At 45.4% G+C, this 26614-nt stretch overlaps 1 protein-coding gene across 2 annotated transcripts in view; it reads right to left on the bottom strand.

Moving 5' to 3' along the window:
* LOC146859518 (CD5 antigen-like) overlaps positions 1-26614 on the bottom strand; it is a 722585-nt gene that overhangs the window by 272858 nt on the left and 423113 nt on the right. For both annotated transcript variants that reach the window (XM_085650226.1, XM_085650227.1), the window contains one exon: positions 17388-17702. In XM_085650226.1, the coding sequence (XP_085506352.1) occupies positions 17388-17702 (315 nt within the window). The remainder of the gene's footprint in view (positions 1-17387; positions 17703-26614) is intronic.

Below are 26614 nucleotides of genomic sequence, written 5' to 3'. Positions count from 1 at the left end.
GACCGTTGCAGAGGTCTGGGCCTTTTTATTCCCCGACCCGCGCTGGGCCAGAATCAATGCGCCTATTGTAAAGAAGAAGGCCCTTTAAAGTATAATTGCCCAGTTTTGTTACAGCGTACGAGCGGCACCCCCGGGTCACGAGGCCGGGGTGGTTATCAGTCTGCACCCAGGGGTAGAGGGCGAGGCACAACGCCTAATAACCAACGTTCCATCCCCCCTGAGAACTCCATGAACTATTTTGATCAGCGTAATGTTCCGTCTACCAACTATTACAATGATGATTATTATATTGAGGATGAGAGCCAGAATTGCCAATCTAGTTAGGACAGCCTTGGGCAAAGTAAGGGAGTAGTATCAGTTCCAGTGGATCAAAACGGGCCTTATGTTAATGTGGTAGCACTAGGTGTTACAGAACCATTCCTATTAGACACTGGTGTGACAAAGAGCTCTATAATTCACTCTAAACTCCCTGGGGCACCTTTGTCTGGCTGTACGAATGTTTTTGTGGGTTTTTCTGGTGCCCAAGTGCGAAACCCAGTTTCACACCTTTGTCTGGCTGTACGAATGTTTCTGTGGGTTTTTCTGGCGCCCCAGTTCGAAACCCAGTTTCACGCCATTTGCCCATTTCAATAGGTCCTTACCAATTGGAGGCTCCGCTCCTTTTAACAACTGGTTGTGGTGAAAATTTGTTGGGTATGGATTTATTGAAGAGATTGTATGCGACAGTGCACTGTTCTCCTTCTGGTGTGTGTCTTACCCTAGGTAAGAGATTGACGTCATCGATGTATTTATCCACAGACCGACTCCCTCCTGAATTACAGCCTCTTCCTGCCACCCTCTGGGCCACTGGCCCCAATGATAAGGGCCTCTTACAGATTCCACCCTACATTGTAACGATTAAGCCCAATGTTAAATTCCCTCGCATTCCATAGTATAAAATTTCCAGTGACGGCGAAAAAGCTCTTCTGATTATAGTTCATGATTTGGTACAAAATGGTGTGGTTGAAGAGGCTAGGGGAAATGTATGCAATAGCCCTGTTCTGCCTGTTTTTAAACGGACCGACCCCTCACAGCCACCTGTTTATCGTTTTGTAATTGATCTCAGAGAGATCAATAAGATTGTAATACCTCAATTCCCTGTTGTCCCAGACATTAATGCCATATTGACAATGATACCTGCCTCAGCTTCCTGGTTTTCTGTCATTGACCTCAAAAATGCTTTCTTCAGCATACCTATTGCTGAGGAAAGTAGGGACATTTTTGGCTTTTCCTTAGCAGGCCGAAGCTTCCGGTTCAAGAGAGCTCCTCAAGGGTATTGCGAGAGCCCCTCCATTTACAGTCAAGCATTAAAATCACAGCTCGACATCTTGCCTTTACCGCCAGGGGCCACCTTCATTCAATATGTGGATGACCTGTTAGTTGCAGCTGATTCGGAGGACACTTGTAAAAAGGCTACTGTTTCATTGTTGCGCCACTTATCTGACCACCACCACAAGGTTTCACCGTCTAAATTGCAATATTGTTGCCAAGAGGTTACCTATCTAGGTCATCTCTTGTCAAAGGAGGGACGGCGATTGACCCCAGAACGTATCCAAGCAATTACGCAAATGCCTATTCCTTGTACACAGAAAGAGGTGCGTGCCTTTTTAGGTATTTCCTCTTATTGTAGACAATGGATCCCCAATTTCTCCCTTCTGGCAAAACCCTTGTTGGCACTGACTTCTAAAGACACACCACACCCTCTCCCATGGCCTGCGGAATGTCAGAAAAGCTTCACTGATTTACGTACTGCCTTGTGCTCTGCTCCTGTGTTAGGTACTCCCGATTACAGTAAACCTTTCACACTCTATGTTCATGAGAAAGAAGGTTGCGCATTATCAGTTTTAACGCAACGATTTGGGGACAGGCAGCGTCCCTGTGCCTATTTTTCTGCCACATTAGATCCAGTGGCCTAGCTGTTTGAGAGCTGCAGCAGCAACAGCAGTTTCCATTCGCCAGTCTGCCGGATTGTTATTAGATAATACCCTCATTGTCATGGTGCCACATGCAGTAGACACCCTCCTAAACAGAACAAAGACGCAACACCTTACGAGTGCCCGCCTTTCGGGGTACGAACTGACACTCTTTGCTAGCCACATACACATTAAATGATGTAATGTCCTGAACCCGGCAACATTGCTGCCAATTCCAGTAGGAAATAGTACACCGGAGCAACATGATTGTTCCCTCCGTATAGAGGAAGAGACAAGAGGGAGAGTTGACTTGAAGGATACTCCACTCCCGGACCCGGATGGGACTCTATGGGTGGACGGTTCCTGTTTTAAGCTTCCCAATGGCGAAACAACTGCAGCCTATGCAGTCACTACCTTGTACACTGTTGTGGAAACAGCGCGGATTATGCATAATTCAGCCCAGGCAGCTGAATTGATAGCATTGACTAGAGCGTGTGTGTTGGCTGAAGGAAAAAGGGTGAATGGGTTCACTGATAGTCAGTATGCATTTGGAGTGGCCCATAGTTTTGGCCGCCTGTGGAAGGAAAGAGGGTTTCTCACATCCCATGGCACTAAGATACAGCATGGCCAATTGGTAAATGACCTTCTTGAATCGCTTACCTTGCCCACTCAAATAGCAATTGTGAAGTGTAGCGCACATAGGAAGATCACTGATGATGTAGGTCAAGGAAATGCTTTTGCAGACCAGATAGCAAAAGAGACAGCTAAGGACACCACTAGCCGCATGTATGTTGTGGACTCCGCTAGATGGGTTGCACAAGTTGGGATGTGTGAGAATACTGTGGACAGTGTGAAAATGATCCAGGCGGAAGCCACAGAGAAAGAATTAAGTACGTGGAAAGAAAGTATGGGAAGGTTGGATGTGACAGGGTGCTGGACAGATTTGTCGGAACATCAACGCTGGTTGTTACCAGATGCTTATGTGCAGCCAATAGTGACAATGGCACATGGTCCAGCCCACATCAGCGCAAAAGGAATATGCAAACTTCTGTCCCCAGTATGGCAGAATGTGGGGATACCTAAATGCGCAGACAATCTGGTTAAGCACTGTATTGTATGTTTGATGCATAATCCGGGGAAGGGAACAGCAACACCAGCAGGCCACTTTGCTCCCCCAACGTACCCTTTTGAGGTGTTGCAAATAGATTACATTCACATGGAACGATGTAACAATCTGAAGTACGTTCTTGTTGTAGTATGTGCCTTCTCCCGATGGCTAGAGGCCTATCCCCTGAAAGATAATACTGCTCTATCAATGGCAAAGGTCCTTTTAAAGGAGTTTTTGCCGAGATTTGGGTTACCTAGAATTATTTGGAGTGACCACGGGAGTGAATTTGTGGGTCAGACCATGCAGAAAGTATGTGCTGGTCTTGGCATCAAACAAAAGTTCCACGCAGCAAACCATCCTCAGTCAGCGGGTTTGGTGGAGTGCTATAATGGCACTCTCAAGCTTAAATTGGCGAAAATTCAAGCCAGCACGGGTCTGGCTTGGCCTGATGCCTTGCCCTTGGCTCTCTTATCTACCAGAACAAGCACCCATTCCCGTATGGGGCTTAGTCCCTATGAGGTTGTGTTCGGACGCCCGGCAAATGTTTGGGGAGTCCCAAGGCCCAAGAAATACTCTGAGATAGAGCATCCATTGTTAATTGATTATTTGCATGAACTCACCACTAAGCTACGTGTCCTTCACCAACAGGTACAAGATACTTTGCCTCAGGCTTCAACGGATCCTGGTCATACCATACGGCCGGGAGACTGGGTCTGCGTTAAAAACTTCCAGAGGTCGAAGAACTTGAACCTCGCTGGAGAGAACCTCGTCAGTACTCCTAACAACGCGTACTGCTGTAAAGGTCGTCGGCAAAAAGAACTGGGTTCATGGGGTACATTGCAAGAAAGTGCCCCTACCTTTGCCTTATGATCAGTGGGTTCGTAACCCAATTGGCGATTCTGAAAGTGAAAGAATACCAAGATTTGAACTGTTCAGCGATGCACACCTAGACTCTGCCAGATCACAGAAAAACGACGGCGAGTTCCTCCAAGCAACTGTACCACCGACATCGAAATTGAACACTACTGAACCACATCTCCTTTTCCAAAAACAAACTGTACCTGGTTCCCAGAGATACAATTTGAGGCCCAGACTGAATTGAAATACCTCAATAGTACCTCATTGACTTTGTCTTTTATTCCGATTTCCACATGTTGCAGGGCCGTGACTGAAGTCTCAGACTTGTGACCCAAGTTGTGGCACTAGGCCTGTGGGACTTGTAGGAAAGTAAAGAAAACTACAGACAATCACAGCTGAGTAAAGCAACCTCCCGTCACGGGCAACCTTTAGAGATGGAAATGACTGTTAAAAAGGGAATGGTTAAAACACGAATAATGAACATGAAGCCTTGTAAATTATTGCATAACCGTTTTGTAGTAGTCTTAATAGTATTGATTGTAATGTGTATTCTATTGTTGTGCATAGGATGGAGACTACATGCAATTTTTACGCAGCCTGTTACCAAAGTCATCGTTGAAATGCATACATATGTCACTCTACCACCTCATGTTGAGTCAAGAAGGGGTGAATTCCGTAACAACACATTTGTTTCTATGCTACACCAACATTAATTGGCGACTAATGAAACAAACTGTTGGGTTTGTGGCCTCCTGCCAAGTTCAGTGCACATTGGTATGCCATATATTACCCTTCCTTTTTCATTTAATGGTTCTTGTAGTGCATGGTGGGAACTGAGTGCCAGCTGGGTATTCTCTGGAGATGGTGATACCCAAGACGTAAGAAGCTTGGGAGTTCATCTGTATCACTTATGTTGGCGGGACAGAAAAAGGATATATGGGACGAGTAGTGAGAAATCAGAATATGCTGATCGTCAAACCAGATCTACAGACTTGTACTTCCTGCCCTCCAATAAAACCTCTCGGAAAGGTCAAACTTTTCTAGTGGTACTCGGACAAGCACCATTCTGTATTAGGAAAGGGGGGTCAGAGTATAAGGGTATGAGCAACTGCCAACATATTGTGACCTTGAATAGGACAGACTGGCCTCGCATGGTTCCCTCACGTAACACATACTTTGTATGTGGAAAAAAGACTTATACTTCTCTACCTGGTAGCTGTAGAGGCACTTGTTATATTGCTTGGTTGTTGCCCCCTACATACATAGCTGATGCCAAACATCATTTACAGAAAAGAGAGGTGACATTTGACCAGGATACGTCAGGACAGGAAGCCGGGGATGTCTTGAAAGGACTCCTCCCATTCTGGGGCCCAATAGCCAACAGTAGGGACATAAGGCAACTAATTCGAGTTGTAGACGCCACTATCAATGAAACAGCTGGAGCCTTGAGTAATCTCACTGCAGAACTAGTTGCTGACTGCCTCGTCACGTTTCACAACAGAATGGTATTAGATATTATTCTTGCTGACCATGGGGGCGTATGCAAATTGATAGGATCAAGCTGCTGCATTTATATCCCGGACCACGCCCCTACAGTATACCAAGCCATCTCTAAGCTACATAAGATCGCCAAGTCCGTTCATCAGGATGAAGGAAACTGGTCTTTGATAGGATGGTTTGGGGAAATACTGTCTACATGGGGATGGAAGATTCTTACCTTTGTCGGAGCGATTTTGGCTATTCTCTTCTCATGTTGCCTTTGCCTACAATGTGGTCCCGCTATATGCGGGCTCTGTGCTACCCTGTGTCTTCCACATCCTGTGTCCCAGAAAGCAGAGAACGCAAAAATAATGTTGCAACAACAGCTTGTAGATTTCATGGCCATTGAAGTCGATTCAGATTAACAACAGCCTATGTTTCCTTTGCCTGAGTAATGGCAAAAGGAGGGTCTGAGGAAATTCAAATTCGACCCCATCCCGTTTTATTAGCATTATCGCTCTGTTGCCCTCACTCAGGCATCTTAAACCTCTATAGCGTTTCTTTCGTATTTTATCCTGTTGTACATATTACACGACCTCTCTGTTTCTCTCGAGCCAAGCCCATCCTGAACCTCATGAACCTCGGCATGAAGCAACCAATTCTCTAGATAACCATCTATTGACACTTGGTGACCGTTCTCTGGCCCCTACAGCTGTTTTACGAATCATCATCTCCAGCACGCACACACACTCTGTCGTAAAGTAATTTAACTAAGGAATGGCTAAGCCACCTGACCTGTCGGGTCGGATAGAGAACACGACCTTAGGGAAGGAATTTGTATTGCCCATTATTCAGTATCTTGTACAAAGAATGTGCCCTCGTGGATGATTTGTATTTTTATTACACATGAAGGGGGTGTTGCTTTAGGGGATACCAGCGCTACAAAAGATTGTGAGCCACAGATTGAAGTGGCTGTCTCCTAAGAACCTACTTACGATGTACTTCTGGGACAACTGTACCTTGCTGCAGCTAAATAAATTAAAGTTCCTATGCTAACATAGTGTTCCGTGTCTCTGTAATTTGGAAGGCGAACTCAGAAGATTTCAGGCGTACCCTGCGCCGCCGGGCCTGACAAAGCCTGGTTCTTCAGCGTGAAACCTTGCTTTAGCGTAAGGATTCCTAACGCCCAGCTTTGTATCTCTAATGAGATGCAAATAGGGCGTTCCTGACCTAACATGATAGGAGAAATGTCGCTAAGGGACATTTCTCCTATCATCAAGCCCCACGCTATGAAGCATAGCGTCAAGAAAAGTAGCGATAACTCCTGTTATCGCTACTTTCCTTACACCTGCTTCAGGACTGACTTAGCCATGATATCCTATGGAAGGAGGATATCATGGCTAAGTTTGTCAGTCCCTATCAACAAGCTAACGTGAGATTATCGCTGGGTTCCCAGCGATAATCTCAAATTAGACAGTTAGCCTGACGATTTTTATCGCTTTTGAGATAAGCGTTGCTAATAGCACGCTATCTCAGCGATAAATATCCACGCTAGCCGGCGATAATTATCCTAGCGCTAAGTGCACTTAGCGATAATTATCGCCGGTTGTTGTAGATATGCCCCCAAGAGAATTAATACATTTTCCATAATCACGGGAGGTTTAACAGACCCTGGGACTCAAACCAGGATTCCAATGTCCAAAGTAGGCTGCTGTAGCCTTTATAGGAATGCTACTGCTCACCATTTACTGCACTTGAAAACAATACTTTTTACGCGTTTTTCGTGAGCTTGGACAAACGTGTTTGCTATAATCACTGACACGCATCTATTCTATGAGCAGAGACAAAACAACGCTTTGACCAGATCTTCAGCCTTTCAGCGAGTCACACGCACTGCTCCTGGCCTCCTGCTCTGTCTGCTCACGTAGCCAAGGTGTTTGTATTGGCTGCAGGAGAGCCCATCCCCCCATCTCCGAAAGTCACGGCCAGCAGGTATCAGCCAAGTTGATAACTTGGTATTTGTTATGCAGACATGTGAATCTGCACATCTTTGGCTGACCATGGAAACATCCTGAGCCCTTTCTTTACAGCTTTGGCTGACAATGGAAACGTCCTGAGACCTTTCTTTACAGCTTTGGCTGACCATGGAAACATCCTGAGCCCTTTCTTTAAACCTTTGGCCGACCATGGAAATGTCCTGAGCCCTTTCTTTACATCTTTGGCTGACCATGGAAAAGTCCTGAACCCTTTCTTTACACCTTTGGCTGACCATGGAAACGTCCTGAGCCCTTTCTGTGCATCTTTGGCTGACCATGCAAACGTCCTGAGCCCTTTCTTTACATCTTTGGCTGTCCATGGAAATGTCCTGAGCCCTTTCTTTACACCTTTGGCTGACCATGGAAACGTCCTGAGCCCTTTCTTTACATCTTTGGCTGACCATGCAAACGTCCTGAGCCCTTTCTTTACATCTTTGGCTGACCATGGAAACGTCCTAAGCCCTTTCTTTACATCTTTGGCTGACGATGGAAACGTCCTGAGCCCTTTCTTTACACCTTTGGCTGACCATGGAAATGTCCTGAGCCCTTTCTTTACACCGTTGGCTGACCATGGAAACGTCCTGTGCCCTTTCTTTACACCTTTGGCTGACCATGGAAACGTCCTGAGCCCTTTCTGTACATCTTTGGCTGACCATGGAAGCATCCTGAGCCCTTTCTTTACATCTTTGGCTGACCATGGAAACGTCCTGAGCCCTTTCTTTACACCTTTGGCTGACCATGGAAACGTCCTGAGCCCTTTCTTTTACACCTTTGGCTGACCATTGAAACGTCCTGAGCCCTTTCTTTACACCTTTGGCTGACCATGGAAACGTCCTGAGCACTCTCTGTACATCTTTGGCTGACCATGGAAACGTCCTGAGTCCTTTCTTTTCATCTTTGGCTGACCATGGAAACGTCCTGAGCCCTTTCTTTACACCTTTGGCTGACCATGGAAATATCCTGAGCCCTTTCTTTACACCTTTGGCTGACCATGGAAACGTCCTGAGCCCTTCTTTACATCTTTGGCTGACCATGGAAACGTCCTGAGCCCTTTCTTTATATCTTTGGCTGACCACAGAAACGTCCTGAGCCCTTTCTTTACACCTTTGGCTGACCATGGAAACGTCCTGAGCCCTTTCTTTACACCTTTGGCTGACCATGGAAACGTCCTGAGCCATTTCTTTACACATTTGGCTGACCATGGAAACGTCCTGAGCCCTTTCTTTACACCTTTGGCTGACCATGGAAACGTCCTGAGCCCTTTCTTTAATCCTTTGGCTGACCATGGAAACGTCCTGAGACCTTTCTGTGCATCTTTGGCTGACCATGGAAACGTCCTGAGCCCTTACTTTACATCTTTGGCTGGCCATTGAAACGCCCTGAGCCCTTTCTTTACACCTTTGGCTGACCATGGAAACGTCTTGAGCCCTTTCTGTACATCTTTGGCTGACCATGGAAACGTCCTGAGTCCTTTCTTTACACCGTTGGCTGACCATGGAAACATCCTGAGCCCTTTCTTTACACCTTTGGCTGACCATGGAAACGTCCTGAGCCCTTTCTTTACACCTTTGGCGGACCATGGAAATGTCCTGAGCCCTTTCTTTACACCTTTGGCTGACAATGGAAACGTCCTGAGCCCTTTCTGTACATCTTTGGCTGGCTATTGAAACGTCCTGAGCCCTTTCTGTACATCTTTGGCTGGCCATTGAAACGTCCTGAGCCCTTTCTTTTTCTTTGCACAGGAAGGCTGGGCAGAGCCTTTGGAATTCTTTTAACAGGAATCGAAAGAATCATGCAAAATACCTGAATATCATGATATATTTAGAGGCAAATGTCAATCATTTGCAGAGAATAATAATAACGCAGCATTAGAAGGGTCCGATATTTTTAAGCCCTTCTCAGATTGTAAATTTACAGTTCTTTGATATGTTGGTTATTTTTTCAATAGCTTTTTATCTTTAACTATGGTTTTGTACAGGTTGTTTCTTTAATTGCAACAATTACATTGCACAATAGAAATCCAAATAAATGAAAACTCTGTTTAAATAGTGATTTTTCTCTGTTAGAGGCCAGTGTATCGTCACTACATCCGGTTTTTGTCTACCCTTTTTACATGGTTTGCTCATCTTTTCTGTTGCAAGGACACTTAGGGATAGATTTTCAAACATTTTGTTGTGGGCTAGCATCACAAAAGTGACGCTAACCAGCACAAAATGTTTTTTTTCAAATGTACTTTAAAGCGTAAAAGTTGTTTTGTGCTGGAAAATAGCCTAAAAGTAGCGCAAAGCAGCGCGAAACACGGTCTCGCGTTACTTAGCACCAAGGGGGCATTACATGGGTGGTACATGGGCATTCCTGTGCAACCATCCATGTCTTTTGACGCAAAACCCTATCCACAAAGAATTGTAGACAGGGTTTTGTGCTCAAAGTTAACGCCACTCCAAGAGAGCCGCTAACAAAAGAAATGTCTAGCTTGGCATGTTGTATAGGAAGGGTGCCCTTCCCATACAAAACCTATGCTAGACTCACGCGCACCCCCTGGAACTATGGCACTAAAGTGTGTGCGTGGCACTCACTAGCTGAAATCAGCTCTGGCACTAGGGAGAGGGGAGGAATCAGCCATATCTCCAGGGCTTTAAGTGGGCCGGGTCTCACCGGTGCTGAGCAACAAGCAGTTTTTTAAAGGGGGCCTCAAAACGGGTCTCTATCAGTCTCTGTTTTGTGCCCGGGCACAGGCGGTCTGTTTTTCCTGGACTGCATCAACATTGTTGTTGTGTCACCAGGGCTTTAAGTGGAAGGTTTTTCAATATCATATACAAGTCATAGTTGCTGCTTATTGATCTTATGCAACTAACAACCATTGACAAACCCAATAGTCCCGACTTGTTGTAAGTGCGATGTTACTTGTTGCATCATATATCTGACTGCAATGACAGAAACAGCAAAATACAAGGTGGGCGCTACACTATGCTAAGCACAGATTTGAAGCTTAAGTCTTTTAGGCCACGCCCTTAATTACAGTGGCCCCGCCCCTGTAAGGGACCCCCGCAGTTATTTCATCCCACTTCAAGCCCTGCATATCTCTGAAGAGATTGTGTTCTCCTTCTCCCTCCCTGTCATGCAACGAAGCACAGCCTCTTTGGGTGCTGCATTGCGTGTATTTTTTTTAATCTGACCATAGGGATAGATTTTCAAACATTTTGCACTGGTTTAGCATCACAAAAGTGACACTCACCAGCAAAAATTATTTTGGGGAAAGTTACATTCCAGGTCAAAACTTAGCGCCAAAGGGGCTTTACATGGGTGGTACATGGGCATTCCCATGTAACCATCCATGCCTTTTGACGCAAAGCCCTATACACAAAGAAATATAGACAGAGGTTTGCACCAAAAGCTAACGGCACTTCAGAGGAGGCGCTAACAGGTGAATTAATTTTATTTTTCCTTCCTTTTCCGACTTTGCATGCCTGCTGTACTGTGCAGCGCACCTACATATGCATGGTATTGTGTACAGGAAGGGTACCCTTTCTATACGAAACCTACGCTAGACACAGGCGCACACCCTAGCGCTATGACGCTAAGGTATGTGTGTGGTGCTCAGCAGCTGAAATCAGCAGCAGTGCTAGGGAGAGGGTGGAGAGAGCCATATCTCTGAAGATATGGTGCTCTCCTTCCTCCCTGTCAAGCAACGCAGCACAGCCTCTTTGGGTGCTGCGTTGCTTATATTTTTTAGAAATTTGCTCCATTGGGCTAAATTTTCAAACATGTTGGACTGGATTACCATCACAAAAGTGATGCTAACCAGCACAAAACTTTTTTGGGGGGAATTTGCTCGAAAGTACCCTAAAAGTGGCGCAAATCCGCGAGAAGCACTACTTAGCTTCACTTAGCACCAACGGGGCATTACATGGGTAGTACATGGGTATTTCCATACAACCAACCATGCCTTTTGATGCAAAACCCTTTCTACAAATAATTGCAGACAGGGTTTTGCGCTAAAAGTTAACACCACCTCAAAGGAGACGCTAACAGGAGAAATGTTTTTATTTCTTCTTTTCCGACATTGCATACGTGCTGCACTGTGCAGGACACATACAAAGTGGGAAAAACATTTAAACTTGTCTAGGCATGGTGTTTTGTACAGGAAGGATACCATTCCTGTATAAAACGTATGTTAGACTCATACACACACCCTAGCGCTATGGCGCTGAGGTGTGTGCTTGGCACTCGGCAGCTAAAATCAGTGCTGACGCAAAGTCGAGGGGAGGAAAGAGGCATATAAAAGATATGGAGATCTCCTGCTCCCTCCCCGTCACGCAGCGCACTGCGACCTCTTTGGGTGCTGCGCTTCATTTCATGTATTTTTTTTAAATCTGCCCTATAGGGTATATTTTCTTCTGGACCAGTTCATATGCACTTTGGGCATTGGCTGCCAATGGAGAATCTTCAAGCGGAAATAAGCCCGCCACAGGAATGGTACGGCGTGACAATTCTGCTGCTGCATCAGGCGCAGCTCCAGGATTCTACCTCTCGGAAGGCTATGAAGAAGCCTGGGTGGGCCATGAAGATACATGGGGGAAGCTAGAAAAATTACCCAAATTATTTTGAGATCGCTGTTTAGACTCTGACAAAATCTTTCCAAAATATACATGTCTAAGAAAGAAAACTAACATATGTTTAGTAATGTTCAATCTAGTGGGTTGATCTGTGGCCATGCCCCGGACCCATTTTCCTGTCTTCGACTTAAAACTACCTTCTAACGGGAGCTTGCATTCTCTGTCTTTGGTTGCAGTGGGGTATTGTGTCAAACCGAACTAATAGTTTCTGAATGGGTGATGGATCTGATAGCATCAGATTTCCTGCATAGGGAATTCAAATCTATCCACACAGAAGACTACTCAGAAGAGTTTGAAGGACCCCGGTGAAAGACTATTTTTAGGCATATTTAATTTGGGAAGAGGTGTGGCGCTGCATCCAGGGCGACTGACTTCGGAATCTGGGGATCATGGTTTGATCCCTTGCGCCGGCGGCAGATTAGCCCATCACAATGTGTTCGCGCTTTACAAATGTTGATTATTATAATGAGGCATTCAGCTCTTCCATCTTGAGCCAGGAATCTAACATTTCTCTGTTCACCCATGAGGCAAGGAAGATTGATTTTGCCTAGATTATCTTAATGATTAATGATTTTTGGGGTGATTGGTGCAAATTCAGTGTGTGAAAAGTCTTGAAAACCCTGATTATTGGCAGGTGACTGTACTTACAACCTATAATTACCTATATATGCTTGACTTTTGATATTTCTGTCCATATTTGTGCTTCAATATTAAGATAGGACAATATGTAATTATAACATTTTTGTATCCTACCCTATTACTTTTCACGTCAAAATGTACTCAGCTCCTCTTTAAGAATTGATTGGAAGGCGCAATCCCTCAGGGCCTCAACTCGGAGTCATCATCTGGGTACATTAGGTTAAATGGGAATGACACAGTCCTGCCCGAATTCTCCATTCCAACACACTAGTCCGGTTTCTCCCTACTAATAAAAACCCAGTCAATCCTTGTAGATGATCTCTGTGGTTCAGAGTAAGAACAGCATGTACCACCTCCTGGGTTTGCAGGAGATAAACATTGACAAGATCACTCTGCACAGGCATGTCTCGTAATTATTTCACTAACCAACTGTGAGCATTCTTCATTGGAGGGGTCCGATCCTGAACCTTTCCTGTCACGCCATTGAAGTAACCTGCCCAACTTGCTAGAATAAGAATAGAAGGTTTCACAACATCCTTTAACTTGGCGAATCCACCACTGCTGGTGCCTATGGATTCAATAAACACCGTTTTCTTCCATCTTTGAATAGATTGGGTAGGAGGCCAAGTAGAGTCTTCTATGAATGTTTTCAGTTTCGTCTGGCTTTAAGTGCATTTCTTGCAGAAAAAATATTTTAACATTCCTATGCTTCTTGAGTGAGAATACTGTATCTTTTTGTGCAATTATTCAGTCTGTGGACTTTTTCAAGTCGTGTGTTTAAACTTTCCTGTAAAAGTAAGTAATACAGAAGGTTTCATCTGGACCCTACTACGAAGTAACATATTTATCTGGATTGCAATCCCTCCCCAGGCCCTAGCATCATCCAGCCTGTTGTCACTTCATGTGTCACACCACAAATACAATCTTCTCCATGCTCACGTGCTGAGATTGTTAATATAGTGTTTGCCTGGATACCAAGGTTGGCGAGACACTCTGATACAAGGTGAAGGTGCATCACAATCCATTGCTGAGGGAGGGGACTTAGCACCCAACCGGCAAGTAGATCATTTGGTAACCTGTTGCTGTATGAAGGTTTTCATCGATGCTGGTGATCTTGTTTCTTGTTTGTGAAGAATGAGGACAGCTGGGTGCCTAGGTCTTGAGAGGAGGTTACATTGGTGAAGCTTGCTGTGGAAGTGGTGAAGCGTTTACCTATGGGAAAGATGTCCTTGTCTTGTTGGAGTTGCTTTCGATGAGGTCAGTGGCCATGGAGCGTTCGGTGGTTCTGATTGGTTGATAGTAGCATCTGAGGACGGATTTGCCGATGCTCTTCTAAGTGTCATCCTGCCTTCATGTTTTTTGCAGTGGCATTTGGTGAGCCTGAGCTCTTATGTTTTCCAGCTTGCTTGTGGTCTTGTTGTTGTGGCTTTGAGAGGCACCAGGGTATCTGCACATGCGGTGATCTAGGTGTTGAAGTTAGAGATAGATTTGGGAAGTTTGCTATTGTGTCAAGGCTGGTGGTGTAGGAGTTTGTAGAGCAAGATGTTTCTGAGATCTTGTGATGGGATTGTGTCAAAACCCCGTTCAGAGGGCCATGGGGCAAGCAGGGGTTACCGGGGCTAACCAAGGTGGTTGGGCCATTTTCTCCTGCTGTCCTGGGTCCCACCCTACTATGGCTTCCACTCAGCTGGGTCATATGCCTCCTTCTTCACCTGACTCTCAATTGGTAAGATAGCCCGAGCAGTCAACTTTCCCTCAGAGGGAATTGTAGATACAGATTAGTAGACATGACAATTACCTCGATGTGCACGCAGCGCCCACAATAAATTAATGTCAAGATATTTTTTTTTATGAAAGAAGTATTTTCATTCTAATTCTACACATGCAAAGTTATGATGATAAAAAGATCTGGTCACTACAACATCACAGGGTATGCTGCCACCACTACACTTGTGCTGTTTACCTACTGTTGAAGACAGTAGCCTTCCACCACTATAAGAATAGTGCTTTAAGAGCCCCTCCCAGTCCAACATGAGTGCAGACCATGAGACAGGCCTATGTTCTGGTGCACATACATGATCCATGTTTGGCTATGACAAAAAAGTCAGCATTAGGAATCCAGACAATAATACATTTGGTAACTCAGGGCAGGGGTACACGTCTTTACCATGCAGAGGGCTTATCCTTCCAATCAGCCTGTCTACTGGGAGTTTGCTGAAGCTGGTGATGATATGGTCTAGTAGTTATCTGACAGCATGTGTGGGCTCCACTCACTGAGAGAGTCCGAGTTTGGACAGGCCCTTGAGGATGTTGCCTGTGCTGAAATCAGTGAGGTCCTCGAGTTGGTAGTTGACGTCACCAAGTAAAATAAAGGCACTTGAGTCAAGAATCAGGGAGGTGGCAACATTTGCAATGGTGGCACTGAAGCTGGCGCTTGGTTGGGAAGGCGGTAGATAACAGTGCCACCCAGGATGTAGTTCACAATGATGAGGAGATTGAAGGTGAAGTGTTCCATGTTGCTGGCGGTGCTCTCCAAGGTGGGTGAGAATTGGATGGATTCTTTGAAGATAACAGTGATTCCGCCGGTCTGTTTGTCTTGTCCTGAGATCTTGTATCCAGGGGGACTGCCATGGCAATAACGTGAGCAGACGATGAAGTTAAAAAGGTTTTGTATGAAAGAGAAGGTCTGGTGAGTGCTTGTGTAACAGATCCCACATTTCGTTGGAGCGTTTAGTGAGGGAGCAAAAGTTAAAAAGTATGAAGGGTATGGAGCGGTGTGGTGTAGTAGGGGGGTTAGGTATGTTTGGGCATGTGTTGAGTATGTTGGGTTTGTGAGGTGTGAGGGAGGAGTGAGATGGGTGTGGGAGAGTGTATGTGAAACGGCAGATGGTGCAGCAGAATGCACCTTCAGTGTTGAGTGGGAAGCTCAGCAGCAGCACTGGTAGATATGACCGGGGCTCAGGCGTGGTGGGGTGGGGTGGCGATGGGGGAGGAGGGCGGGAGGAAGGTTAGGGGTCCTGGAAATAGGCTTGGCTTTGACATGCTTTTGGCACAGCACGTCTGCGTTACAGCCTCCATTACGTGAAGACAGTTTGACAGGAAGCCAGTCATGTCACTTCCTGGGCAGATGGATGATGGTAAATCAACTAAGGTCACTTCATGTGCAGATGGGTGATGGAAAATTAGTTTCCTTGCTTGGCTGCTTCTTTTAAAGACACCTTTGGTGGGAAAACAGTGATGTCATTTCCTTTGCAGAATAATGCTGGGAAATCCAGTGATGTCCATTTTATGTGCAGATAAATGATAGGAAATCCACTAATATCACTTCCTTGCAGTTGGATGATGGGAAATCCTGTGATGTCACTTCCTGTGCAGATGACTGAAGGTAAATCATTGATATATAGGATTGTGAATTGAAATTTTGAAGGGGCGCTATAAACACACCCCTTCCAAATTGTGATTCGTAATGTATTTCTAAACACATAATCGCTAAATGAGTTTAGTAGATTTGTAAAAACTATTTAGCAGTCACAAATCATGTGATGTATCAAAAAGCAGGGTTTGTAACCGCTAAATGGCATTGTACAAACAGATGAAACAGGAGTTCATCACCATTTTCTTTACCCAGATCAGCCGGGTTGGAATTATCACCGGCGGAGCAGTGAGAACTCCTTTTTCAACAACTTCTACGTATCCCTTTCAGGTAGTCCTCTGTCCCGCTGAGTTTGCCTCGCTCTCGGTCTGTCCCCCTTACCCTGTTAACCGTTTACCTCTATGATTCAGTCACTGTCTTGACCCTTTTCCTTCAGACGGCGCTATAATATCCTGTACCAATAACTACTCCATTTCCAATTGTGGTCTGTAGTATGGTCAGAATATCACTATTTATGTTGTGTACTGTTTCCCTTTCTATTGTTGTTGATGTTACATGTACAGCATGCTGTATTTCGCTTTCTTAGGTTGGATAACATGTACATGCCTATAATGCTTTATCACTAATTATCCCACATCACCCATCACCACAATAGGCGTTGCTGTTTGTTATTTCTGTACCGCTCCCTCAGACTCTCTCCTCATATTTGTATCCTTCTCTCAGTGCCCCAAAAACAGCAACCTTACCAGTGGACTTTAATAACTGCTCTACAAATGCTCAGAACCTCAACAAACATTGTGTTTATCATTAAACGTGTCTCCAGGACTTGGCTTTTCAGTAACTTGTGTGGGTTTACATCCACATACCTATACGGGGGTTATCGGGTATTTCCTCCAACCTGGTAGCACCGTGCAACACACACACTACAACCACCATACGCACACACAGCAAATCGCCACTCTTCCTGGCATATCCAAAACCCTACTTCTAGACAAATCTAGCAGCTATGTGCAGAATGCTGTTCAGTAGTGCCAAATCTGTGTGTTGATGCTGGCAAGCGAGTGCTCTGTTCATTCTGTGCACAAATGAGAGTCGGTGCCACAGTGCCGGTGTCAGGGTGTCTGCTGCCTCTAAGTTCGATGAGAATCTGTGAGTTTTCAGAGGGTTAGCCAGTCAAGAACTTACACCTGTAGTTATTGCAGTCAGAGTATATTGCTTGTTGCAATCTTTCACTTTGCATCTAGCCTCAAATATGTGTTTACAGTGTACGTTCATTACATTTCTAGAGAAAAGATAACTTTATTTCACTTGGTTTCCATTTCTTACCTGTGCAGGTCACCCCAGCGTCCCTTCCTGTAGGACAGGTATTGTGTTCCCAGCCTTGTTGTGGGCACTTCCATAGAGCAGCCTCATCTCCTCTGCATTGGACATTACTCATGACAACAGGCAGAGAACTCTTTCCGAATGCTGGATTGTACTCATATTCTTCCACTGAAATACATCCGAGCTGTCTGCAGACAACTGAAGCATCATCCAGATCCCAGGAATCATCACACACCGTCCCCCACACACCATTGTGCCTGACCTCCACTCTCCCAGAGCAGAGAGAGGCGCCGTTCAACAACCGGACCTCATCAGGACCTGGAAACAGCATAAGTGGACAGATATCAAGCAAGAGTCGCAAAATCAGGCAATGTGTCAACATTATACATATGTTTGAAAGGTTCATGGTTCTTTATTTTTGCACGATTAATCAAAATCATTGCAAATCATTAGATAAAGCACTACATGTACAATGGGAAAATATCAATACAAATGTCAAACAAAAGTAACATCGGCCCAGTCTCTTTGTGGTTCATTGTAAACAGATGAATAAATAGAGCAAAAACAGCTGCAAAATGTAATTAAATTCACAGTCTATTCAAGCTCAGTTGAAATATAGCTAAATAGTAAGAGTGTGGAATCCCACAATGATAGTGAGAGTGCGACATCCCACAATGATAGTAAGAGTGCGACATCCCACAAGGATAGTAAGAGTGCGGCATCCCATAATGATAGTAAGAGTGCGGCATCCCACAATGATAGTAAGAGTGAGGCATCCCACAAGGATAGTGAGAGTGCGACATCCCACAAGGATAGTAAGAGTGCGGCATCCCATAATGATAGTAAGAGTGAGGCATCCCACAATGATAGTAAGAGTGAGGCATCCCACAAGGATAGTAAGAGTGCGGCATCCCACAAGGATAGTAAGAGTGCGGCATCCAACAATGATAGTAAAAGTGCGGCATCCCACAATGATAGTAAGAGTGCGGCATCCCACAATGATAGTAAGAGTGAAGCATTCCATAATGATAGTAAGGGTGGAGCATCCCACAAGGATAGTAAGAGTGCGGCATCCCACAAGGATAGTAAGAGTGCGGCATCCCACAAGGATAGTAAGAGTGCGACATCCAACAATGATAGTAAAAGTGCGGCATCCCACAATGATAGTAAGAGTGCAGCATCCCACAGTGATAGTAAAAGTGCGAAATCCCACAAGGATAGTAAGAGTGCGGCATCCCACAGTGATAGTAAGAGTGCGGCATCCCATAATGATAGTAAGAGCGAGGCATCCCACAATGATAGTAAGAGTGCGGCATCCCACAATGATAGTAAGAGTGCAGCATCCCACAAGGATAGTAAGAGTGCGGCATCCCACAATGATAGTAAGAGTGTAGCATCCCACAATGATAGTAAGAGTGCAACATCCCACAAGGATAGTAAGAGTGCGGCATCCAACAATGATAGTAAGAGTGCGACATCCCACAAGGATAGTAAAAGTGCGACATCCCACAAGGATAGTAAGAGTGCGGCATCCCACAGTGATAGTAAGAGTGCGGCATCCCATAATGATAGTAAGAGTGAGGCATCCCACAAGGATAATAAGAGTGCGGCATCCCACAATGATAGTAAGAGTGCGACATCCCACAAGGATAGTAAAAGTGTGACATCCCACAAGGATAGTAAGAGTGCGACATCCCACAAGGATAGTAAAAGTGCGACATCCCACAAGGATAGTAAGAGTGCGGCATCCCACAATGATAGTAAGAGTGCGACATCCCACAATGATAGTAAGAGTGCGGCATCCCACAGTGATAGTAAGAGTGCGGCATCCCACAATGATAGTAAGAGTGAAGCATCCCCCAATGATAGTAAGAGTGAAGCATCCCACAAGGATAGTAAGAGTGCGGCATCCCACAATGATAGTAAGAGTGCATCATCCCTCAAGGATAGTAAGAGTGCGGCATCCCACAATGATAGTAAGAGTGCATCATCCCTCAATGATAGTAAGAGTGAAGCATCCCACAAGGATAGTAAGAGTGTGGCATCCCACAATCATAGTAAGAGTGCGGCATCCCACAGTGATAGTAAGAGTGCGGCATCCCACAACGATATTAAGAGCGAGGCAATGATAGTGAGAGTGCAGCATCCCACAGTGATAGTGAGTGTGCGGCATCCCACAATGATTGTAAGAGTGCAGCATCCAGTAATGATAGTTCAGCATCCCACAATGATAGTGAGAGTGCGGCACCCCACTTGGAGGTAAGATGCGCTGTAGGGTGAGGTGTAATCACACTGAATGGAAAGGGAATCAGCTGTGTAGCAGGAGGTGCAATCACACTGGATAGAAATGAAAGATGGGGTGTAAGAGCAGGTATAATCACACTGGATGGAAAGGGAAGAAGGGGTGCAGGAGGAGGTGTGTGCAAAAATCTTCCTTTTTGCCCTAATCGCTCCCACATTTTGCTTGATACTGGTGGTAACTGACTCTGACTGTGCATGGGCTCTGCTTACAGACCCAGGGCCAGTGCTCTGGTTATAAGGCATATGGTAATTAGGTAAATTACAATTGGGTCTGGCAGATAGGTTTAGAGGCCCAGTAGACTTAATGCACTTAAGTGTGCACTACTGTGTTTCCTGCTGTCATTTTAAAAGCTATTATTATGCAAATTCAACTTTGGATTTAAAGGTACTTCCAAAGTCTCCAACTACCTTATTTGTACATATAAGCCACCCCTAAGGTCTCCCCTAGGTGCCTCATGTGAAGGGTGCCTTGTAACTATAAGCAGGGACTTTATAAAATATGTTTTATATACCCTGGCGAGGGAAAACTGGTCATTTCATTTTCCCCATTGTAGAAAACTAGCTCCCTAGGCTAACATAGAAATAATTAACTTTTGTTTTTTTTAAGAGTTTAATATAGCGCAAACTAGACCTAAGACATCGGGTATCAGAGCGCTTTACATGAGCACCCGTTTCGCTACTGATGAACACATTCATTTTTTTTAGGCACGGGGAGATTAAGTAATTTGCTCAGAATCACAGATGTTGAGCGTCATTGCCAACCTCGAACCCGGTTCTCCAGTTCCAAGGTTGACCGCTCTAGCCGTAAGGATACATCCTCTCCCCAGTATAAGTATAAATATTGACAGGAGGGAGCTAGAAATGCCAATGACTTAAAATGATAGTTATGATAAGGCCAACAACTTGGCACTGTTATATTTATAATAAATATTACAGAAACAAAGTTGCAGAACTTTCTTTTCTGTAAGCCAAAGTCCAGCCTTCCAGCTGCCATCTTCTGATTGGCCCCCCTCTGCCAGGCTAAGCCAAACTTTCTTAATGAGGTGTGAAGTGGCCCACTAGTGAGACAAAGGATTTCCTGTGGGTGGAGAACTGCAGCTGCAGAAGCACAAGGCAAGATGGGGGTGCAGTAGCCAAACTGGTATTAAAATGAAGAATGACACTATATGACAACACAAGCTTACCCCCACCTCCAGCCTCCCCAGTCACACAGGGGCCCTGTATTTAGATTAGTGAAGAGGCTGGAAGGGGTGTGTTAAAGAATCTTAGCCACACCAGTGGGTTGGCATAGACAGATCTAACCCTTCCGGAGAAATGTTCTCCATCTTGGATTTTGGGAGAGAAGTGATTTTTGGGGCAAGAATATACCGAACTTTGGAGGAAGTGGTCATACCTGAGTGTGGCACCCTGCTTCCCATTGGTCAGGTTTGTCCCCCTTCTTAATACCCAGGAACACTGCGTAAATATGGAAGAGCTGCCAAGCAACTCAGATCTAGTGCCTGAAACAAGAAGGAGAAGAAGGACTATCATGCTGGAAATGTGATCTGCACCTAAAGGACTGCACTTTGAAGGATTTCACCTGCTGCACAATCTGATACTACAGCCCTAAGGAATTTGTCCGGCTTCACAATGATTTAGGAGTGGACTCCCTCGAAACTAAAGGTTACCAGAGCTCACCTGCATCATCTCCACCAAGAAGCCTCCATCCTGGAGTGCGTCCAGTGGACTTTTAAGGATTTGGAAAGGTGCATTGTGCGAATTGTAGTCACAACATTCCAAGGACCATCTCAGAGCCTCTAGACCATTGGATTGATGTTTTGGGCACTTTGATCACTCAACAGCAATTTCAGGAAGAAGTTCCAGACGTTTGAGCAAGTCTTGGAAAAAGCTTAATAAGTGACTGAACTGATGTCGATTGTAAAGTCATCTACGTCGAACTGCAACCCTGCCTGGATATCAGGTTCTCCCAATGAAAGTTCCGGAGCCCAAGACTTCCAGGAGCTGACTGTGGCCTTGCAGAGAATCAAGCCGACAAAATTGATGCGGATCTGGCTTGAAGAAGAGTCTCGCTCCTAGTTGAGGAAAAATCCTCCAGAAAAGTGTCTAAGTGCAAAGGTAAAGTTTTGACTGAGGCTCCCCGCTTAGTGTATCTCACTAGGGCCCCCTTACGGTTGACATAAAACTGTGACTTTTTCCCGGTCATTTGAGACTAGATGCCTCAATTTGGCTCTATTGGTTTTTGAAAACTGGAAAACATTTATTATTTTAAAAAATCATACCTCTGGTTCCCTATATTTAATGTATGTTGTTTTGCTGTCTATTTTTATAAATTGGTGTATTGTGTCTTACTTATTTAATGTATTAGTTTCTTTTAAATGCTTTACACACTTGTCTCCTAAGCTGCACCTGCCTGCTCATTGCCAGCTACCAAGGGTTAAAAAAGGAAATCATATACTGAGACCTTGACTAACCCTTTTATTGTATTTGTGGTCTTGTTATTAGTGGTAGGTCCCTACGTGTCATTAATAATCAAACACTTTCCAATGAGGTCTAATCACAATGATTAAAAGGGAAGTAATGTTGTAGGAGGAGTTGTAATCACACTGGATGTAAATTAAAGAAGTGCTGCAGGAGGAGAAGGTGTAATCACACAGGATGGAAAGGTAAAAAGGGTTGTAGGAGCAGGTGGATGGAAAGGTAAGGTGTGTTACAGGAGGAGGTGTAATCACACTGGATGGAAAGGGAAGAAGTGCAGCAGGAGGAGGTGTAATCACATCGGATGGAAAGGGAAGAAGTGCTGGTGGAGGAGGTGTAATCACACTGGATGGAAAGGGATGAAGGGTTGTAAGAGAAGGTGTAATCATACAGGACAGCAGGAAAACACTGTGTTTAGGAGGAAAAGGTGTAATCACACTGGATGGAAAGATAAGAAGTGCTGTAGGAGGAGGTGTAATCACACTGGATGGAAAGATAAGAAGTGCTGTAGGAGTTGGTGTAATCACACTGGATGGAAAGATAAGACGTACTGCAGGAGGAGGTGTAATCACACAGGATGGAAAGGGAAGCTATGCTTTAGGAGCAGGTGTAATCACACAGGATGGAAAGGGAAGCAATGCTTTAGGAGGAGGTGTAATCACACTGGATGGAAAGGGAAGGAGTGCTTTAGGAGGAGGTGTAATCACACTGGATAGAAAGATAAGACGTGCTGTAGGAGGAGGTGTAATCACACTGGATGGAAAGGGAAGATGTGGTGCAGGAGGATGTCACTCCATCAAACAATCGGGATTTTATAGCGCTGAAAATCACCTATTAGGGACTCAAGGCGGTGGAGTTGCTACCTGCTTCACTGTGCTCTGTTTATTCAAAAAGCCATGTAAGCAGTGAAAAATGGCAAAATCAGAAGAACGCAGTCAGAAAAGCGGGGTAAGAGGAAGGAGAAAGTAATAAAAACAAGGGAGAATCAGGAGAAAGCACTCAGAAAGAGGGGGTAAGAAAGGAGAAATCAATAATAAAATGAGGCACAAGCAGAAGAAAGCACTCAGAAAACAGATTAAACTGGGAGAAAGCAGTAAAAAACAAGGCGCAAGCAGAAGAAAGTACTCAGAACAGGGGATTAAACGATCGACAGGATCCGCGAGGGACTCTAAGCGGCCGATTCCCACAGCAGGAAGAGCACCGGCGCGAGTGTCTAGGCGGCCGCCATCTTGCTTTCAATCCTTCCTCGATCGTTTAACTCGCCTCATTGTGATGCTCACGGGATCGTCGGTGTGGAGAGGGACGAAGAACGGGGTCTGGCGCTCGCTTTGTGAGCCTGCTGCTTGCCGGTGTCTCAGTGCTCTGGACTGGTGGGCGGGACTTGCCAAGAAGCTTCCACGACTGGCCCTTGGATTAGTTTACTGTACTGCCTGGGTGGCTGCCTGCTCGAGAATGCCACCAAAACCTGTAAGGACCCTGAAAGATAAGGGTGAAGCGCTCGTTATAGCTCTGAGTAGATCTTCAACTCGACCTCATGCTGTCAAAGCGGATGGGACTTTCGAGCAGCCTGGGCCAGGTAAGACAGCAGTGGCAGCAACAGCCCAAGTGGGGAAAAACAGATTGGGCAGTATTAACACTAGTAAAAGGAGGAATCAAGCCCCTAAATCAAGCAAGATAGGTGCAGGTGTTGAAGAAGGATCAGGGGCTCTGGACATTGACTTACAATACGCACCGCAGCCCTCAATTACAGAATTTTTCACCAGCAAACATACCGAGATCTGGCCATCTTTACCATCCCTGCCATTTGCGGGTAAAAAAACTAGTAGGCAGGTTACACCGGCAGCGCTAGATGCCACGCCACAGGCAGTTGCGATGGGAGAAAATGGTGAGGATGGGTCAGAGGGCAGGGAGCCCTATAGTACTAGTGACCCTTTGCCACCTGAACACGTAACCGAACCTGCAGGGGCAGGGGGTGGCGTGGATAAAGGCGAAGAGGATAAGGACCGCTCTGCTGGGCTTCACAGCGCTACAGCAGCCACATCCTCTGACACCACATTGGAGGGGGTTGATAAATTCTTCTCTCTGACTGATGACTCGGATTCTGACTCATACAACAGTGAGTCTAGTGGGAATCTCTCAGTCACGTCGGAATCTAGCACTCTGGAGTAGGAGTGGGCGGAATTTGCGTAATCGCGTTACGCAAATCTCCGCGAAACGTTAAACATTCTCCGCGAACACGCAGAAATTCCGCGAACATGCGGAATTGCTTGTTCGCGATACTTTTTTCCTGTTCGCGATCGCTGTTTGCGTGCTCGGGGTGAAATATCTCGCGAACACGCATATTGAGAACGCGAACAAGCAAAAAATTTCGCGAAGTCGCGGAACGCAGATTTTTGGGCAATTTCGCGTTCTCCGCGGAACGCGAAATTACCCAAATTCCGCAAATTCCGCGAACGGAACGGAATTTACCGCCCAGGCCTACTCTGGAGGCACCTGAAACAGCATTTAAGCGCCAGAAACAACAGAAAATGTGCAAGGGCAGCATTGAAAACAAAGAACAAAGAAAGTTCCTGGTAGCGGCCTAAAATGGGATTACTCCCACACAAGGATGGCTGGGACTTCGCCAGGGGATCCTACCACTGATGACTCAAAGATAACTACACCACAATCTACTAACGCCACCCCTATTAGCCCCGAGCTTAGTTTAATATTAGATTCTATTAAAGAGCACCGAGCTGAGACACAGGCGGATAGTAAAAAAGCCAGACAGGCGACTAAAAAACTAGAAGGGGCTGTACAAAAAGTCGGTAAGGCATGCTCGGAGATTGGGGAACGCTTGACCCACATTGAGGATAGAACGGCGGCTCTTGAAGATGCAGTTACGGAAGTGAAAGAGCAAACCAAGATGCATGAACACCAACTAAGCGATGTACAATGGAAGCTGGAAGATATGGAAACCCGTCAACGTAGAAACAACCTTCGTTTGCTTGGTATAGAGGAAGGCGCGGAGGGCGAGGACATACGAGCATATATGTTGGAGCTTTTGAAAACATCATTCCCTGAATTGGCCGGATGGAACTGGGTCTCGGAAATGCATAGAGTCCATAGATTTCCAATGTTTAGCAAAAAACAACTTCAGCGGACAGGAATTCAAAGCAGCCACAAGCCATCTTAGTCTTCTTTGGGAATTTTCTGCTGCGACAGGCAATATTTGTAAAAGCCCGCCCAAACACTCGACGGACATATCAAGGTATATAATTCTTCACGCGCCCGGACTTCTGCCACACGACAGTTGAACGTAGGTGGCGACTGCGACAGGCTATTTAGCCGTTCCAGGATGCGGGCCATGAAGCATATCTACTGGCTCCTGCCAGACTGAAAACAATAGTGCGTGGCACAGTAAAAAAAATTACGTCAGAGATCCAGGCTAAAGAATATCTGGGTCAGTTCTCAAAGAGCGATAACAATACTTGAAGGCCAGGACAAGGCCGGGTTGGGATATGGGGGCGGGGAGAAAAAAAAAATAAATTTAAAAGTGAAGTTCGTTGGTCATTTAGACAATCCTCTTTTCCTGCTTATGGCAAATGTTCGGTCAATGATCTTTGTCTTTGTTTGAATTGTGGCTTTTTTATAAGAGCAAAGGGGACAACACATGTTAAGAGGGGGGGAGCACCTTGGTTTTGGTAGACGGTTTCCATCACACAGACCAGTTGGTCTGACTGCTTTCAGTAGAGGGGGGGGAGGTAAGGGGGATAGTGGGGGGCTGGTGGCAGGCTGGAGGGAGGGTTGGGGTTGGGGTAATGGTAGGGCTAATGGTAGACTGAGCAAAGGCACGTTATACGATATACAGCAAGTAGTGGTAACAATATTATTGGTGCAGCATTTTATGGCCTTGGGAAGTAAATGTCCTGATGCATATCAAATTAGAAGGGAAAGAGAATGGGCAGCAGGTATTTTAGAAGTAGGGGTGGCCCTAGTGGTATCACACTGGAGTAAGACTTAAGGCTCTAAATGGAGGTTTTCTCGCATGGTTGAAATTATCCCCTTGAGATATGGCTAGGTTGCGTTTAGCATCTATTAACATCTGCGGCCTGAATGATAAGGCTAAAAGAAGGAGGGTACATGAAGAGTTTGGTTATTTAAAAGCAGACGTGTATTGCCTTCAAGAAACTCATGTTGTCAGAGAAGATAGGGCCTGGCTGAATACACTAGGTTTAAAGGTTATTTGTCATACAACACAAGAAACCAGGACCAGGGGGGTGGCTATTTTAGTGAAAGGCACCTCAACTATTCCAGGCCGCAGCTCAGTTGATAAGCTGGGCAGATGAATGATACAGGAATGCAAGGCCGGTAGTGGCTCTTTTACACTATGTCTTATATATGCCCCAGTGTTGGATGATCCAAGTGTTTTTAATTATTTGGCTGTTGAACTACTAACGTGGCCTGGTCCATTT

Source organism: Triturus cristatus, chromosome 3_2 (genome assembly GCF_964204655.1).
Source record: "Triturus cristatus chromosome 3_2, aTriCri1.1, whole genome shotgun sequence".
Classification (NCBI taxonomy): Eukaryota; Metazoa; Chordata; class Amphibia; order Caudata; family Salamandridae; genus Triturus; species Triturus cristatus.
The sequence above is the reverse complement of the archived record's forward strand: the minus strand, read 5'-3'. Positions and strand labels throughout refer to the sequence as shown.